This window comes from Diceros bicornis, chromosome 5, assembly GCF_020826845.1.
Source record: "Diceros bicornis minor isolate mBicDic1 chromosome 5, mDicBic1.mat.cur, whole genome shotgun sequence".
Taxonomy (NCBI): domain Eukaryota; kingdom Metazoa; phylum Chordata; class Mammalia; order Perissodactyla; family Rhinocerotidae; genus Diceros; species Diceros bicornis.
In genome coordinates this window covers 26,928,382-26,944,006 of record NC_080744.1, presented here as the reverse complement: position 1 = coordinate 26,944,006, position 15,625 = coordinate 26,928,382, and the positions used below count along the sequence as shown (strand labels likewise).

General features: G+C 40.3%; 2 gene segments (V, D, J or C); both read left to right on the top strand.

The window, feature by feature from the left end:
• The first annotated feature begins 256 nt into the window (after positions 1–256).
• LOC131405497 (T cell receptor alpha variable 8-4-like) lies at positions 257–3,729 on the top strand. The segment is given in 3 exon segments: positions 257–278; positions 3,076–3,237; positions 3,368–3,729. Coding segments are annotated over 3 exon segments (546 nt in total).
• A 6,885-nt stretch (positions 3,730–10,614) lies between these two features.
• On the top strand, positions 10,615–11,194 carry LOC131405496 (T cell receptor alpha variable 16-like). The segment is given in 2 exon segments: positions 10,615–10,660; positions 10,776–11,194. Coding segments are annotated over 2 exon segments (465 nt in total).
• The last annotated feature ends 4,431 nt before the right edge of the window (positions 11,195–15,625 follow it).

The following is a 15,625-nucleotide window of genomic DNA, read 5'->3' as shown; positions in this document are numbered from 1 at the left end:
GATTGGGGTTTCTTGTGCCATAATTTATTGAGGAAAGCAGGTTAAGACAGGAGGGAAAAGGCTAAGCGTGGATGTAGTGCAGCTGGAGTTTTGATTCAGCCTGATCTTATGGGGAGCTCTGGAGTATGAATTGCACCACAGAGTTGATCCCTCCCACCTTGAGTCAAGGGGGCAGACAGCTGAACTTTTGTACCCCCAGATAAGGTAGTCATTGGCTGTGGTCTTTCTTTGGGGTCGGAGTGTAATCTATTGGACAATGGTGACTATTATTGGCAGAGGTCAGTTTTCTGGGGAAGAGGGCAACAATGAGCCAAGAGTAGCCAACACTCACAGCTGGGGATTGGGTTCACCGGCCTGAAAAAGGGGATCTATGCTTGGCACCAACAGTGTCTACTGTTAACATGGAACTGTCCTAACACATGTCAGCATTCAATAAATGATAGACAATATAATTACTATACTCGAAATTTTAATTTCTTTCTCCATTTAATGAGGTTTATAAAGTTGGTCTTACCAATATGGAAGAACTGGAATAACGTAACTTAAAGCACTTGTTGAGAGAAAAAATCTAAATAAATATAAAGCCAAGACAGCCAAGACTTAGGATTTTTTGACAGTAGTGACCAGGGAGCCAGTGTATTATTCTCTTAGCTCCTTTGGCCAGTCTCAAAACACTACATTCCTATACTACGAGACCATAGAGCATGACATTCTGCCATCACTTTGCATCCAGGTATAAATGTCTCTGATTATTGACAGTTGGTGACTCTGGGCTTCCATCTATGTAGAAACAGATGGAAAGAGCTACTATCTATATTTATAAATGACTAATGTTACCTTATTCTTGGTTTATATTTAAGAATGAAGGGCCAAGTAGCAGGATGGACTCCTTATGTTATTGTGCCTATCTTCCCCACAAAGTTTCTTCCTGAGCAGGGGGGTTGGCCAGTAGTCTGGGCATATGGGCATACCGTGTTAATTGGCAGGCTTCTTATTAGAATGAGTGAGCAGGGAACTGGTTAAGTTGTTCCTCTCCTTCCCCTGCACTTAATGTCAGTTTGCAGGTGGCTTAAGTCTGTCAACTACTCACACTGAAAGCTTAGCATTCCCAGGGGTGTTATTTCAACTTTAGTGAAGATTAAATGCCCGTGTAAAGGCTGGCCTACTATGATTCTCACAGATAAGTACAGTAACAGGTTGGAGAGTACAGAGAACTAGTGTAGTTATTCCACAGGTTGACCTTCAATTTGTCCCCATGTTGTGTCCCTCCTGCCCTCCATCATACCCACTGTCTTTCTCAGCCAAGAACATCTCTAGGGTCCTAAGGAGTAGTTTTCCTTCACTCACATGGCCACTGAAATCTTCTCATGGTTCATCCTGGGCTGTGTTTTCTCCTCTTGGTCTCACCATCGATGTACTCACATCCACTTTCTATCTTATGGAGATTGTTGATATCCTTCATCTTTTTATTATCTTCCCATTACAGATTTAGGCTCATCCTCTTTATACTCCTAAATTTTATTTCAGTAGGAATTTTGGAGAGAGAGGTAGAGAGTACACATCTTAGATATTTTGAATCAGAAGCATACCCTTGGCAACATTTAAAGTTTCAAACTGACTATATGATTTACTCTCACATATGAAAGAAAATCTATAGGCAGAGTCAAGAAATAAATCAGAAGCCCAAGGGAAAACTGATTTCAAGCTGTACAAGTCAACAGAATACTCAGAAAGGAGTGAGTTGTTCTGACCTTGTGAAAAGGACCCCTGTTGGCCAGATTCTCGTCTCACCCAAGATTTCTCTCCCTAGTTAGTTATTTCAGTTTTAGGTTCCAGCGGTCTCTATGCTAAAATAAGTTGGGTGGCGATGAAGCTCTGAGCTTCATCTTACTATCAGACCATAGAGCCACTTCTCTTGCTGATAGGCCCCGTCTCCCACCCGCATGAGACTGCTGCTTGCCTAGCCATGTCAAGCGTCACTGTCAACCTACTCCCACGTCTTCTATACCCCCCAGAATTTCCTCTCAGTCTGGTCTGCTCTCCTTCTCTGGTTGTACTCCTTCCAGCTTTATGGAGTCCATATAAGTTTACTTTTCTTTTTTTCCTCCTTAATTCTTTCCAGAATCACTTATTTATATGTCATATTTTCCTTACATTTATAATTCTGCTCAGATTTCTCTGCCGATGTTATTCTGTCAATGTTCTTAGTGTGAGGTCCTCATAATTTGGCATAACATATTAGTCTATTCTGATCACTGACAACTGGAACAGGACTCTCACTTTCTCCACTTAAACACATGGTGCCTAAGTATTTTCTCACAGCCTTAACAAATATCAAACTTGCTCACCTGAAACCAAGGAGTCTTCTTCATACTTTCTGCTTAACAAAGAAAATTATTGCCTTTATTAGTTTGCATTGATTAGGTAATTAATGAAATGTATTACGAGCTGATTTTAAGTATGAGTCTCTCGTCTAATTTATTTTTGTTTCCTTTTAGCACCAAATAAAGGAATAATCTCTTTCCCCTGCTCTGATGCTCACATTCAGCAGCATAGGGCCACATAAAGCTCAGCTCATCTAAGGCAACTGATCTTATTATTTCAGCCTGATGAATGGCTTTAAAAAACAATATAGAGGCTCGTAATGGTGTTCCAAAGTCTAGAATAGTCTTCTGTGACTAATGTCCCGGTGAAGTAAATTACTCTTCTATTTCTACATGACTCTCATATCTTTTAGGATTAAAACCACATACTACAGAAGGTGGCATCATGACAGATTCGGGAAGGAAGAAACATTCTGTTGAAGTTGTGATGATCACATCTCGGAAATGAGAAGGAAACACAGCTCTCTTGCATCTTTGGTCCTGCTTCTGGCCTCCAGAGGGCGATGTTGCACAAATGAGATGTTCTGCTGCAAATCAGCACCATCCACTGAGCCCCTCCTCCACGCAGCTGGGTGATGTATCCTCACTGATGTCTGTGTAGATAGGAACCTGGGATGGGAACAACAGGCCAGAAAAGATCCAAACTCATTAAGAGACAGAATCTCTTTTAACAGTTTTTGAAACTTCAAAGCAAGAGACTCATCCAGCCTAACCTCCCCACTTTTCCTAGCTCCGAAGGCTCAGTGACCTCAGCTGCTGTCCTCCCTGCTCCTCCTCCGGAGCCTGCAGCGTTTCCACTGCTCAGCCTTGCTCCTGCTGCTCATCCCAGTGCTTGAGATGGTTTTTGCCCTGAGTAAGCAACATTCCATTCCCTTTCCTACTTTCATAAAACTAACCGTGTTTTAACTGAAATCTAAATAGAGACTTCCTTTCTTCATAGCTAAATCTGCCCTGCTTTTACTTATACAGCGTTGATGTTTCAGGAGGGACCGGAGCCCAGTCGGTGACCCAGCCTGACGTCCACATCACTGTCTCTGAGGGAGCCCCTCTGGAGCTGAGGTGCAACTACCGGTTTTCTCTTCCGTCATCTCTCTTCTGGTACGTGCAATATCCCAACCGAGGACTCCAGCTTCTCCTGAAGTACATATCCGGAAACAGCCTTGTTTCAGGCGTCAAAAGTTTTGAGGCTGAATTTAAGAAGAGTGAAACCTCCTTCCACCTGAGGAAACCTTCAGCCCATTGGAGCGACTTGGCCGAGTACTTCTGTGCTCTGAGTGACACACCATGCCTGGAACTGCAGGGGGAGCTGAACACAAACCTCCTGAGACACTGGAACTTTCTGTGATTCAAGACCTCAACCTGGGGAGTTTTCAAGAAAGTCTCTTTTTCTGTGAAGGCAAATAGGGCAGGATGGGCTGAGCCCTGGGGAGTGCTTGTCTCCTGAATAGTTGTTTCAACATCAGTGCTGTGCCACATTCGGTTAGACTTTGTACCAGATGGAGGTCTTTTGATGAATTTCTCCAGGAGGGACCTCACCTACTCCCCACCCCACTCCCACACTGAAGAAAGCACATCATAAAGTGTCAGAGTTCTGAAGTGAAAAAAGCAAGAGCATTTTTATAAAAAAATCATTTCTAACATTCATTGTGATAATTAGCACTGCCTCAGGTGTTGGTCAATATGTGGAAAACTGAAATACTTGGTTACACTGTTAGCTAACAAGCTGTGCCCCATGTATTCTCAACTAGGGCACCCTCTACAGCAGATTCTGAATTAGTGCAGTATGAATTCTCAACCTAGATATAAAGCTTAACTTCTAGCACGTATATGATATCCCACTGTGTGATATTGACATATTTTAAAGTAAATTAGATATCATGTCACCAAGATTTCTAATCTTGTAAGCATTACACAAAACCAATATATAAGCTGAACGTAATTGTTAATAGAATATTGAAAATCTAAAAGCCACCCAATTGGAATCGTTTTTTGAAAGAGTTATTCCAGTAATTTCCAAATTAAAAATTTGAGGCCACTAACCCATAAAAATATGTCAGGTACAATAGATTAAACTACTGAAAAACTTTTAGGCATTTTATTTTTAGAGATCACACCAATTCATGATGTAATATAAAATTACATACTCAACAAAAATTTCCAGTCTTTCAAAGCACGTTAACAAACTTCATAGGAAAATAGACCTTCACTACCAAAGTCCACAATATCAGAGATTATGTTAATTCTAATAGGGATATTTAAGACCAGGGAACATATTTATTTCCTCTCAAATATTTGTACCAAAATGCCAACATGTTTAAGATATTTTATACCCACTTTATATATATATATAAAATCCAAATTGTTATTTGTGATTTTTTTTCAATATTCTATTTTTTTGTAGCACAGGATTCTCCCTGAGCTAGATAACATCTGTTGCCAATCTTCCTCTTTTTTTTTTTTGATTCTCCACAAAGCTCCAGTACATGATTGTATATCCTAGTTGTAAGTCCTTCTAATTCTTCTATGTGTGCTGCCACCACAGCATGGCAACTGACAGATGGGTGGTGTGGTTCCGCGACCAACTGGGAAACAAACACAGGCCGCTGAAGCAGTGAGAACACCAAACTTTAACCTCTAGACCATCAGGGCTGGCTCTGTTATTTGTGATTTGATTCATGTGATAGGATTAAAATAACTGCCCCCCAAAATATTACAAAAAGTTTACACACACAGAACTTAAGCCTCCCTTAATTTAACATTTCATAACTTCTAGTGGCAGAAATTATGAGGTGAATGATTTCACTTCTTAAAAAAATTTATAATTACCTAAATCTAATTTTTAAAAATGAGTTGAGGTAGGATCCTCACCTTATTATAAATGTGTCTCTAGAGTTATTAAAACATGCATTTAAAAATAGTTTATAAAAATAGTTCTATGAATTGAACAAAAAGAAGGTAGACAGTCTATGTTCAAAGATATACACACTTGGCTTTTTCCTCTCTTGCATCAAAGATTCATCTGTTCTCAATTTTATTTCTTTGGCTGCTGCTGATTCCTTAGTTTCTAAGTCTTGGGGGGCCACCTCTTCCAATTTTCCTTTTGTTCCCCTTTTCATTTTTGTTTGGAGTTTTTCTGACTGAAGATTTGTCATTATGCCTTTTATGGTCCTTTAATTTTGCTTCGATCACGTCTTCCAGGGACAAGATTCTCAGGGTTCTCCTCTGGGCTCCTCCTTCCCTTGTCCTTCACCAGAACTGACCCTCCTCTGGGCATCTTGTTGAATGTGGGGCTCGCAGTGGTCGTGGTGCTGACTGGAGGCAGCCACTTTATGGCAGCTCGATCATATGCTTCTAACTTTCTTTGTCATTTAATTTTATTTTATTGTGCCTCTTAAGCAGTAGAGAACCAGATTTTGAAATGATACAGACTCTCTGTATCTTAATAGGAAAATTTAGCCTTTTTGTATTTATATATACATGCATTTATTGGTACAACTAGTATTTTTAACTTGTTTTACTTGGAGTAACATCTTAGTCCGTTGGGCCAAAGTACCATAGACTAGGTGGCTTATCAACAACAGGAATTTATCTCTCACAGTTCTGGAGGCTAGAATTCTGAGATCAGGGTGCCAGCATATTTGGGTTTGGGCGAGAGCTCTCTTCTATTTTGCAGACTGATGACTTCTAGTTGTATCCTCACATGGCAGAGAGCACAGAGAGAAGCGAGCTTCACTGTGTCTCTTATAATGGCACCAATACCCTCATACGGGCCCCACCTCCATGACCTAATTTCCTCCTAAAGTCCCCACCTCCTAAAACCATCACTTTGGGAGATTAGAGTTTCAACATATGAATTCTGGGGGACACAGACATTCAGTCCATAGCAAAGAGTGACAACATTTGACATTATAGAACACTTCCTTCTTGAAATACTTTATTTGGGTTTAGAGAATCAGCAACTCACTCTTGATTCTCCTCCTATGTTGTCAGTTGCTCCTTCTCAATCTCGTTTGCTGGTTTATTCTTCATCTTTCTGGTCTGTGAACATCAAAATGTCTCAGGAATTTATTCTTCGAACTCTTTACTTTCTACCAATACTTTATTCCCAGCTGATTCCATCCAGTCTCTTAGCTTTAAAAAACATTTAATTACCAAAACATATATATATATGAAACCCAGATGGGCTCCTCTAATTTCTGGACTCGTGTATGAAATGATCTATTTGACATCTCCTTCTTAATCCTCTGAAGATGATCTCTGATTTCTACCCCTTCAGCTCCTAAGCCCTGTTTACTTCACACCTGCTTCATGTGAACTCTTCCTCATTTAGGTAAAAGGCAATTTCATTTACCAATTTCTCTAATCTCCTTGGCCAAAAACGTTGATGTCACCTGGGTCTTCTCAATTTTTCCCATACCCCTATTTGATCCATTAGGAAATCCAATCAGCTATTCCTTCAAAGTATACCTGGAATTGACCACTTTTCATGACCTCCAAGGCTCCCACCCTGATCCAAGCCACTCTCATCTCTTGGCGGGTTGATGGCAATGACCCTCACTGATCTCTCTTCTTTCATTCTTGCCCCTCTTCGGTCTGTTCTCCACCTAGCAGAGTGATCTTTTGAAAATATAATTCAGATCATGTGGTTTCTATGCTCACAACTCACCAGTTTCCCATCTCAGATAAAAACCAAATTCTTTACTACAGCCTACAAGGCTCTACTCCATCTGGCTCCCTGCCGCCTCTTTGACATCAGCTGCTGTCTCCCCTCTTGCTAAGTCTCTCCAGCCTCGTGCAGTTGCTGTTGCTCTAACATGGCAATCATTTTCCTGCCCCAGGGTCTCTGCAGCTGCTCATTCCTCCACCTGGAGTGCATTGACCCCAGGTAGCCGCATCGTTTACTCCTTCACTTCATACTGGCCTCTGCTAAGGAGACGTGCTCAAAACATCTATTGCAGCATTTGGTGGGGGGTGGGGGTGGTAACAGTGGAAAAAAGGAAAAGAAACACACAGATTTTTCTCACAGAATGGCCAAAGAAGCAGAATAAATCTATTCTATAGAATATTATGAAGCAGATGTGTTAACATCAGTAGGTCATCAGGACGTATAATCGAGTACCATAACTCAAGTTGCAAGCTGCTATGCATTTGGACAATGTAGTCAGATAAAAATTTTTATATACATATATAAAGAATTATATGTCCTTTAAAATGATAAATTAATAACAAACATTAGGCCATTATACTTCATATCCCCGAACTTCTTTCTACATCTCCATCTATCTCTTCCTCTTTCATTTTCATCTGGAAGTGTCTCTGTTCCACTCCCAAGTGAATATCTCTCCTTCATCTCTTGATAACATTCCTTTCTATCTTTTCTAGGAAAAAGATAAAATCATCATGTTCTTATTAAATCTTTGTCTAAATGTCTTCTGTTATAAAAAAAATGTCTTCTTATATCTGCGTTCATTTTGGGGGGCCACTTCGTATATCAATACACATACACACACACACATTTGTCTTTCTTATCATGCTGCAATGTCTGTGGGTAGAGATCATTTTTCATTTATTTTTTAATTTCTTGAAATCTAGCACAAGATCTAGCTTATAGAAGACCTTCAATAAATTGCTGTGGACTTAGTTTGAAATAGATTGGAGAAATCACACTCTACCCTAAAAATGCAATTGACAAAAGATTTTAAGATGGTAATCTGCATTAAATGGCATTTTGAAGAAGAAACAAGTTTACTTTAAAAAAAAAATCCCCATCCAGCCTGAGAGTTCTTTTGCTCCTGATAATCTGTGGATGGTCCTCCGGAGAGAATGGAATGAGGGCTCTGGGGTTCTGGTGATGGCTGACGAGTAGTTGGCCTGACAGTTTTAGACCATTAGGAGGCTCTCCAGAGCTTTGCTCCAAATGAGGAACTTTTTTCTCAACTTCTGAGATACTTATATCTTAGTGAAAATTTGAATGGGGTTTAGCAGCGGTTAGAGGAGCATCTGAACTAGTCATATACTATAAGAACAAGAGAAGTCTCCATATATTCATCTGCAAGGAAGGTCTGCCACTCTGATGAGTGTAACAGAGGTGATTCTCCAAGCACAACTGAACATAACTAGGGTCATGGTAAAGCTGAAAGCTCCTGAAGAAAACATCTACATTACCTATTTGCACTTTTAATTTTCATGACTAAAAATTCTGGAGTATGAGACTTTACTCTCACTTAAAAATTATTGCAATGATTTCTACCTTCTATTATACCTCTTCTGAGATTAAAAAAAAAAAAACAAGAAAAAAGGGGATGAAAACATGAAATGAGAGAAAAATAATAAGTATATGTAGAGAAAGAGGGGAAAAGAGAGAAAAGAAAAGAGACACTGGGGAGAAAGAAATAGGACGCAATTACTTGAATTGTGGCCTGTACTTCACAGTCACAGAGCAGACTCAGCCAGGTGTACCTGCAAGGTGCAGGGGAAATTGTTGAACAAGAGAAGGGAGATGGACATGAGGTCAGGTGGCCATTGTATACATGTCCTATTTCTCTGTGTGTCAACCAAAGTCTTGTTGGAGATATTATATTTGTTCATGGTGACCATAAGGCTGAGGTTTACAGAATTCTCCTAATTTCATTTAATTGTATTTACTCCTTTAAGGGCATTACATAAGTATACCGTGCTTTCAATGAGATATGCTTCCTTCATGAGAGCTTTCTTGTAGATGAGTTCTCAATCACTTTTCAAACTATATGTGCTGATTTTTGGCTAAGGAAATTGGGTCACTGACTCTGATAATTTTTTAAGGCTATACTTGGCCCAGATGAAGCCCTGTTTCTCTTTGAGGTATCCTCTTCCTTTCTTCATTTCCCTCCTGACATGTTTGATTACTGGGGCATTAAGTGGAGGCAATCCCGTGAGACAGAAAAGCCTAGACGTTTCTGTGCCTGTGGTCAGCAGTGTAGCAGACAGCAGGGCATGGATATCAGCAGCAATATCAGCACCCTACTGAAAAACTAGAAGGAAATCTCTTTGCTCTTTGATGTCCTTGTACTCCTCCTCATGGAGGACATATGGGACTCAGCCTACCTGTGACTTTCCTCTCAGCTATTTGGGGCCCAGAGGAGAGGCTTCTCAAGAGAATGAGTTTCCTTCTTAGAGGTCCACTGAGCTCTGCAGGTCAAGCTCCCTCCATGATCCATAGTTTTCTTCTCTTTATCCTGGAGTTCCCTGCTACCTGACCCCAGATTTAATTATGAGCCCCAAATGGGATACTTCACTTGAGCTCTCGTCATAGCCTGGCTGGTGACCACAGAAGCTCCTTGGCTGAGCACAGGGGATCAGAGATATTGTCAGTCTACCATCTTTCTAGATCATCTTTCTAGAAATCTTTCTTTCTACCATCTTTCTATCATCTTCATAGGCCAAATGATTGTTCCCTTGTTTATGGCCTAGTTTTTTTAAAATAAACTTGTAAAACTAAAATTTTAAAGGGCCACTTCCCAATTTGAGGAAGTTCAAAATGAATGATGGTGGATGGAAAATAGCTTCATCTGGTACTCTGTAAACATTTCGTTGAAGTACCTGTACAGAAATTTAAATTTCTATGAAGTGTGATCTATCAATATTTTCCCTTATGCTTTCTGTCATGCTTAGAAAATCCAGGACTATCCTAAATTTATTTTAAAAAGCTTATCTTTTATTTTATTTCGAAATATTAAATATTATTTCGTTTGGATTTTATTTTGTAACAGATATTAAGGTAGGCATCCAAATTTATTTGTTAATTCCTAAATGACTCTCCTTTCATGAAGGCACATTTTACTGAATATACCGTCTTTTCTCCATTTTTATTATAACTAAATTATCATAAGTAATTTTTATATTTGGACTTTCTATTCTGTTCCATTGATCTCTCTATCTGGACCTTTTTAATAACATACTTTTCAATTAGTAGAACATTACACTTTGTCTTATTAACTGTGGAGGAAATCCCTCTCCAATCTACTTGAGAATTTCAAAGTTTCCTAAAGCCTGAGATTATCTGCAGTATCAGATTTGGCCTCTAGAGGAAGATAATACACAAATGAACTTGGTAGAAAGCCAGAAAGCAACCAGCCCTTTGAGGAAGAGCTTTTGCTTTACTGCTGAGTAAACTCACTCACTGCTCTGTCAGAGTGTCCATGAGGCTCAATTGTTTCCAGAAAAGAGCCTCCTGTCTCCTGACACCTCAGACATGAAGCCCATCCTCATCTCAGTGCTTGTGATGATATTCACACTCAGTGAGTAAAGTCTCTTTTTATTCTGTCTTTCTATGGTCTTCTGATCTAGAATCAGTTTAAAGAAATATTGTCCTCATTCTGCAAGACTCTCCCTGATTCAGAATTGGTGTTACAGGAGAAACAAGTCCCCAGACAGTGACTCAGCCTGAGGACCACATGTCTGTCTTCGAAGGGGCCCCGGTGCAGGTGAAGTGCAACTACTCGTATTCTGGGAGTCCTGATCTCTTCTGGTATGTCCAGTACCCCAAACAAGGCCTCCAGTTACTCTTGAAACATATCTCAAGAGAGACCATCAAAGGTTTCACGGCTGATCTTAACAAGGGTGATAAGTCCTTCCATCTGAAGAAACCATCAGCTCAAGAGGAAGACTCAGCCGTATATTACTGTGCTCTGAGTGCCACAGTGACTGGTTTTATAAGGGAGGCAGAGCACAAACCCTTTAGGGAGTTACAGAGAATATTTCTTTGTAAATTCTCCATATGGCCACAGAGGGGCATTCTTCCTCTAGAGACTGACATTGAGTTGACCTTTTAGATACTACATCATCAGTTGTCAGTTAGCTATAGATTAACCTCAAAAATTTCTCCAAGAAAATTATCATTACCTACCCTGCATAACTAGTTTTAAAAATAGTAAGTGTATATATTCTGTCTAGTTGTACCTGGAAAAAATAATTTTGAAATAAAAACTGCATAGCACAGCATAAAAAACAGTCTTTTCTTGGCCCAGAAAAGAACCTGGGTCCCCCCAGGTTTAAGTGCTATGGTCCCACCTCTCCCACTCCTCTACCACCCCTCCACCCCCACATGTGTTCACCACAATATACTTAAGTTCAGTTCCTTAAAAGTATGGTACTGTTTCATGACATGCGATTGCTGATCTTTCTGCATCTAATGCCTTTCCTGTTATGCACTTCATGGACTCCTACTATCTCAATCAAGGTGGAATCAGGAGGAAAAAAAACAGCAATATGAACAAGGAAAGTTTAATGTAAAGAATTATTAACTAAGAATGGAGAATTAATTACTAATGAGTAAAAAGAACTCAAAAGAACATAAAAATAGCATATGTAGGGAGAAGCTCTTAGCTCTGGGACTAAGCCAGAGTTCCAAAGTAGGTAACACATTGTAATACATACCATGTTCCCCAGCAGCAGAGATTCTCCTAATGAATCTATGATTCAGACCTCACTGGCGACTGTGTGTGGCTGTAGCCTGCTGGTTGGTGGAGAAGTGTGCTGAGGTGCCAGAGACAAAGGCTGCCAAGCAAGAAAACATCCACCAGGGTTTCAACAGAATTTATAGAAACCAGAAGAGGAGTGCTGATGAACTTGCTTGGGGTGCTCATGAAACTTGCCAAGAAACCACCTGTGGTCACTGAAGTTTGCTGGAGGTGAGTGTCACTGGTGTCCCACAGGCTGGCCAAGCACTGCAGGAACAAGAAGGTAGGAAAACATGCCAGACCCAGGAAGAGAAGCCTCTTCCTCCTGCAGTGTCCTTCCAGTTCTCTCTACTGACAAAGCTTAATATCATGCCAGCCAGCAAGGGAGAAATGTGTACAAGGTCCAGGTCCAGAATCGCAAATTGGGCAACAAAAGGGGGGATTTGGAATTGAAAGTCAATAAATTGATAACTGGCATCCTACTGATTATTGGTCTTTCATATGCACCCCTCCACACATTTGAACTTCCAAACAACAGTGAAACGACTCTAGATGTTTCCATCTAAAAAGCTAAAGCTATCCTTTGAATAAGTGAAGAAGTTCTCACCCTTTCCCCAAAATGAGGAGACTCCTAGAAACATAGTCCCAACAGTCAAGGAAGTTTCACAGAATCTGCAGTGGACTTTAAATGCAGACTAAATTGTAAAGTTAATCTCTGACAATTTTTATATAAAATAATTATGGTGAGAGAGAAAAAGAAAATGGCAACATATACAAAAGAACACACACATATAAAGAACAAAAAGAGAGTATAGAAATCTACTACATTCCTTCATCCCAGATTTGGTTATGAGGCTGCAAGTGACATAGACAGCTTATTTCTTTTATTACACATTTTGTATTTCCCTTGCCCTCAGCCATAACCTCAGTGGATTGGATTATTTATCTGGTGGAGTGACCTAAATCTTCATTCTCAAAGAGTCTGAGTGTTCAATGATCTTGCCGTTTTATTTATTTCTGTAATTTTTCATTAACATTTACTTTGGGGCATGAAAGCACCAAGAGGTTCCCCCAGAAAATCCCCTGGGTTCCAGACAGTCCTCTTTATATCTGTTATGTAGCAGCAACACAATTTCTCTTTGGTAATTGGCATCAATCGCTCCAGTCAGTAAAGTAATCTCTTGTTCTATTCATTGGTTCAGTGACATATGTAGCCCAAAATGGCCACGTGGAAGTTTCATCTTCCAATTCAATGGAACCACTGTTGTGTCCCTTGGTGGAAGCATTCTTCCCCTTAGAGAATAAGACCTCCAAACCCTCACAGCTCAAAGTTACAAAGACTGGAAGCAAAAATTCTGCTAGTGAGTTACTGGTAATAACAGTGAGAGGATCCACTCCCAAGGACACTTCCTTGATGCCTGGACCCAAACATTCTAGCTATGGGTGAGACAACACCATATAATGGTCTCTGATATAAAGCATATATTGCATCTTGTAAGACAGAATCCCATATTTCCAGGGAGTGGTTTTCCATCTGGTGCCATAACTGAATCAATAAGCCATTCTACATTTCAGCAGGCTAGCTACTTTTGGGTAAGGGGGTAAATGGTAAGACTGGATGATTCCGTGGGCTTGTGCACACTGCTGTAATCCTTTGCTGTAAAAATAGTTCCTTCATCAGAAGAAGTGCTATGAGGAATATCTTGATGAGAATAGGCATTCTGTGAGTTCATGAAAATGATGCTAGCAGAAGCATTATAAGCAAGGAAGACAAACACATCTGCAAGTATACAGATTCCACTGAGGACAAATTTCAGCCATCTCCATCATGGAAGAGGTCTAATGCGATTAACCTGTTACTATGTGTTTGGGCAGTCCCTCTGGGGAATGACACAATATCAGGGGCTCAGCATTAGTTTCTGTAGTTGACTGATTAGACACTCAGCAGTAGCATTAGCTGGGTCAAACTTGATGAGGGGAAGTCAATACTTTTGAGCTTATGCATAACTTCTATTCCTGCTAACAAGTCCACTTTATTCATGGAATCATTGAGCAAGCATTGGAGTGGCTGGGGAAAGATGTTGACACATCCATAGAGTGTATCATTTTGTTCATTATTAAGAGCTTCCACCGTAGTGGTTTTTGCATTGGTCAGTATTCACATGGAGCACAATTATCTTGATAGTCTGTGCTCATTCTTAGGAGTCCTTCCAGTCACCTCTTGTCTAGATTTCCTTGTCACTAGTCTTGCAATCCTGTTCTTTCCAAGTCTCTTACCATCCAGAAAAACCATTAGCAACTGCCCATGAATCAATGTATATCAGTACTTCTGGCTGTCTCTCACTCTAAGTAAAATGGTGTCTCTCACTCCACCATTGTCCTTCAGTGAGGCTATAGTGCTAGTTTTGTGTGGTACCAATATAATGTGCAAATCCATATGAAAAGTAGGCCTGATTTTTTTCTTCCTCAGTTCACTGATTGTAAGGAACTCCCCAAGAGGCCAGGGGTATGGATTCAGGAAGAGTAGACAATACTAGAAAAGTTGGTGTCAAAGGAATCTGAGGCACTTACTCATGCAACTTATCTGTACCTTCTGGGTCTTCTTGAGCCCAATTGCTTATATATTATTTCCATTTGATGATAAATTTCTGCTGGGCGTGACTATTGTGGGTAAGTAGGTCAGACAACTCTTGGTTCATGATGGAAGTTCAAGCTTCACGGTCACTTGTTTTTCCTAAGTTGAATGTTCAGATTTCGCCAAGTCAATTTGCAAGTCAGAGACTGTTTCTCAAAAAAAGAATAGTTATTTGAAGAAAAGGCCATATATTGCCCCAAATACTAGAGGACTATGTTGTGATTTCATAACATGTGAGCAGGATTCGATTAAGGAGATGCCTTTCCTATTCAAACGAAAGGTAACTGAAGCCAAGGTGGAAGAAATTCCAGGATGGGAGGACCCTCCCTTTTGCACTCTGGTTGGGGAGTGGGCTCGTAGGTCAGGGTTATGTGAAGCTTGGGATGCTCGTCTGCGACGATTTGAACCGTTGGATGTGACCAAAGCTTTGCAGACGGTGGAAAGGGAAAAGAAAGATGATGTTTCTTTTTTGGCACGGCGAGGTTGGTGTTTGTTGACTGCTTATTGTCGGGCTATAGAAGATAGGGATAAGATACAGAAAGAGAAGGCACTCTTGGAAAAAGAAAATTCAGATTTGCAGTTTCGCTTGGCTATGATTCAATGTCAATATCATGCACTGGGAGATCAGGCTCGTAACTACCAAGCTATGGCAGAAAAGGCTGCTGTAAGAGTTGCCAAATATAAATATAGAAAGAGGAGAGGAAAGGTAAATGAACGAAAAGTTCATATGGCCATAGCATCGGCTGGTCCTAAGTGGGACCCAGACACATGGGATGGTGATATCTGGGATGATGATTCTGAAACTGATTATGAGGAAGAGGAAAAACCGCCCAAACACACAGAGGCACGTCCTCTTCGCCGTCGGTGGATGGAAATGGATGGCAATCATTCTGTAAGGAAAGATGTGATTGAGGATTTTAACCAACAAGAAATTTCTGATATTTTAGCCCTGGCTGCACAAAAGCCTGGAGAAGCCATTATAACCTGGCTTGTTCGCCTGTATGATATGGTTGCTACAGAAATTAATTTGGATGCAGGAGATGCTTTTAAATTTGTAATTTTGTCCAATGATCCAGTAATACGGGGAGCTTTCAGAGATTGGAGCATGAATGCTCATCCCCCAAATGATCGTGGACAAGACACTGATGGTACAACTTTATTGGCTTTTG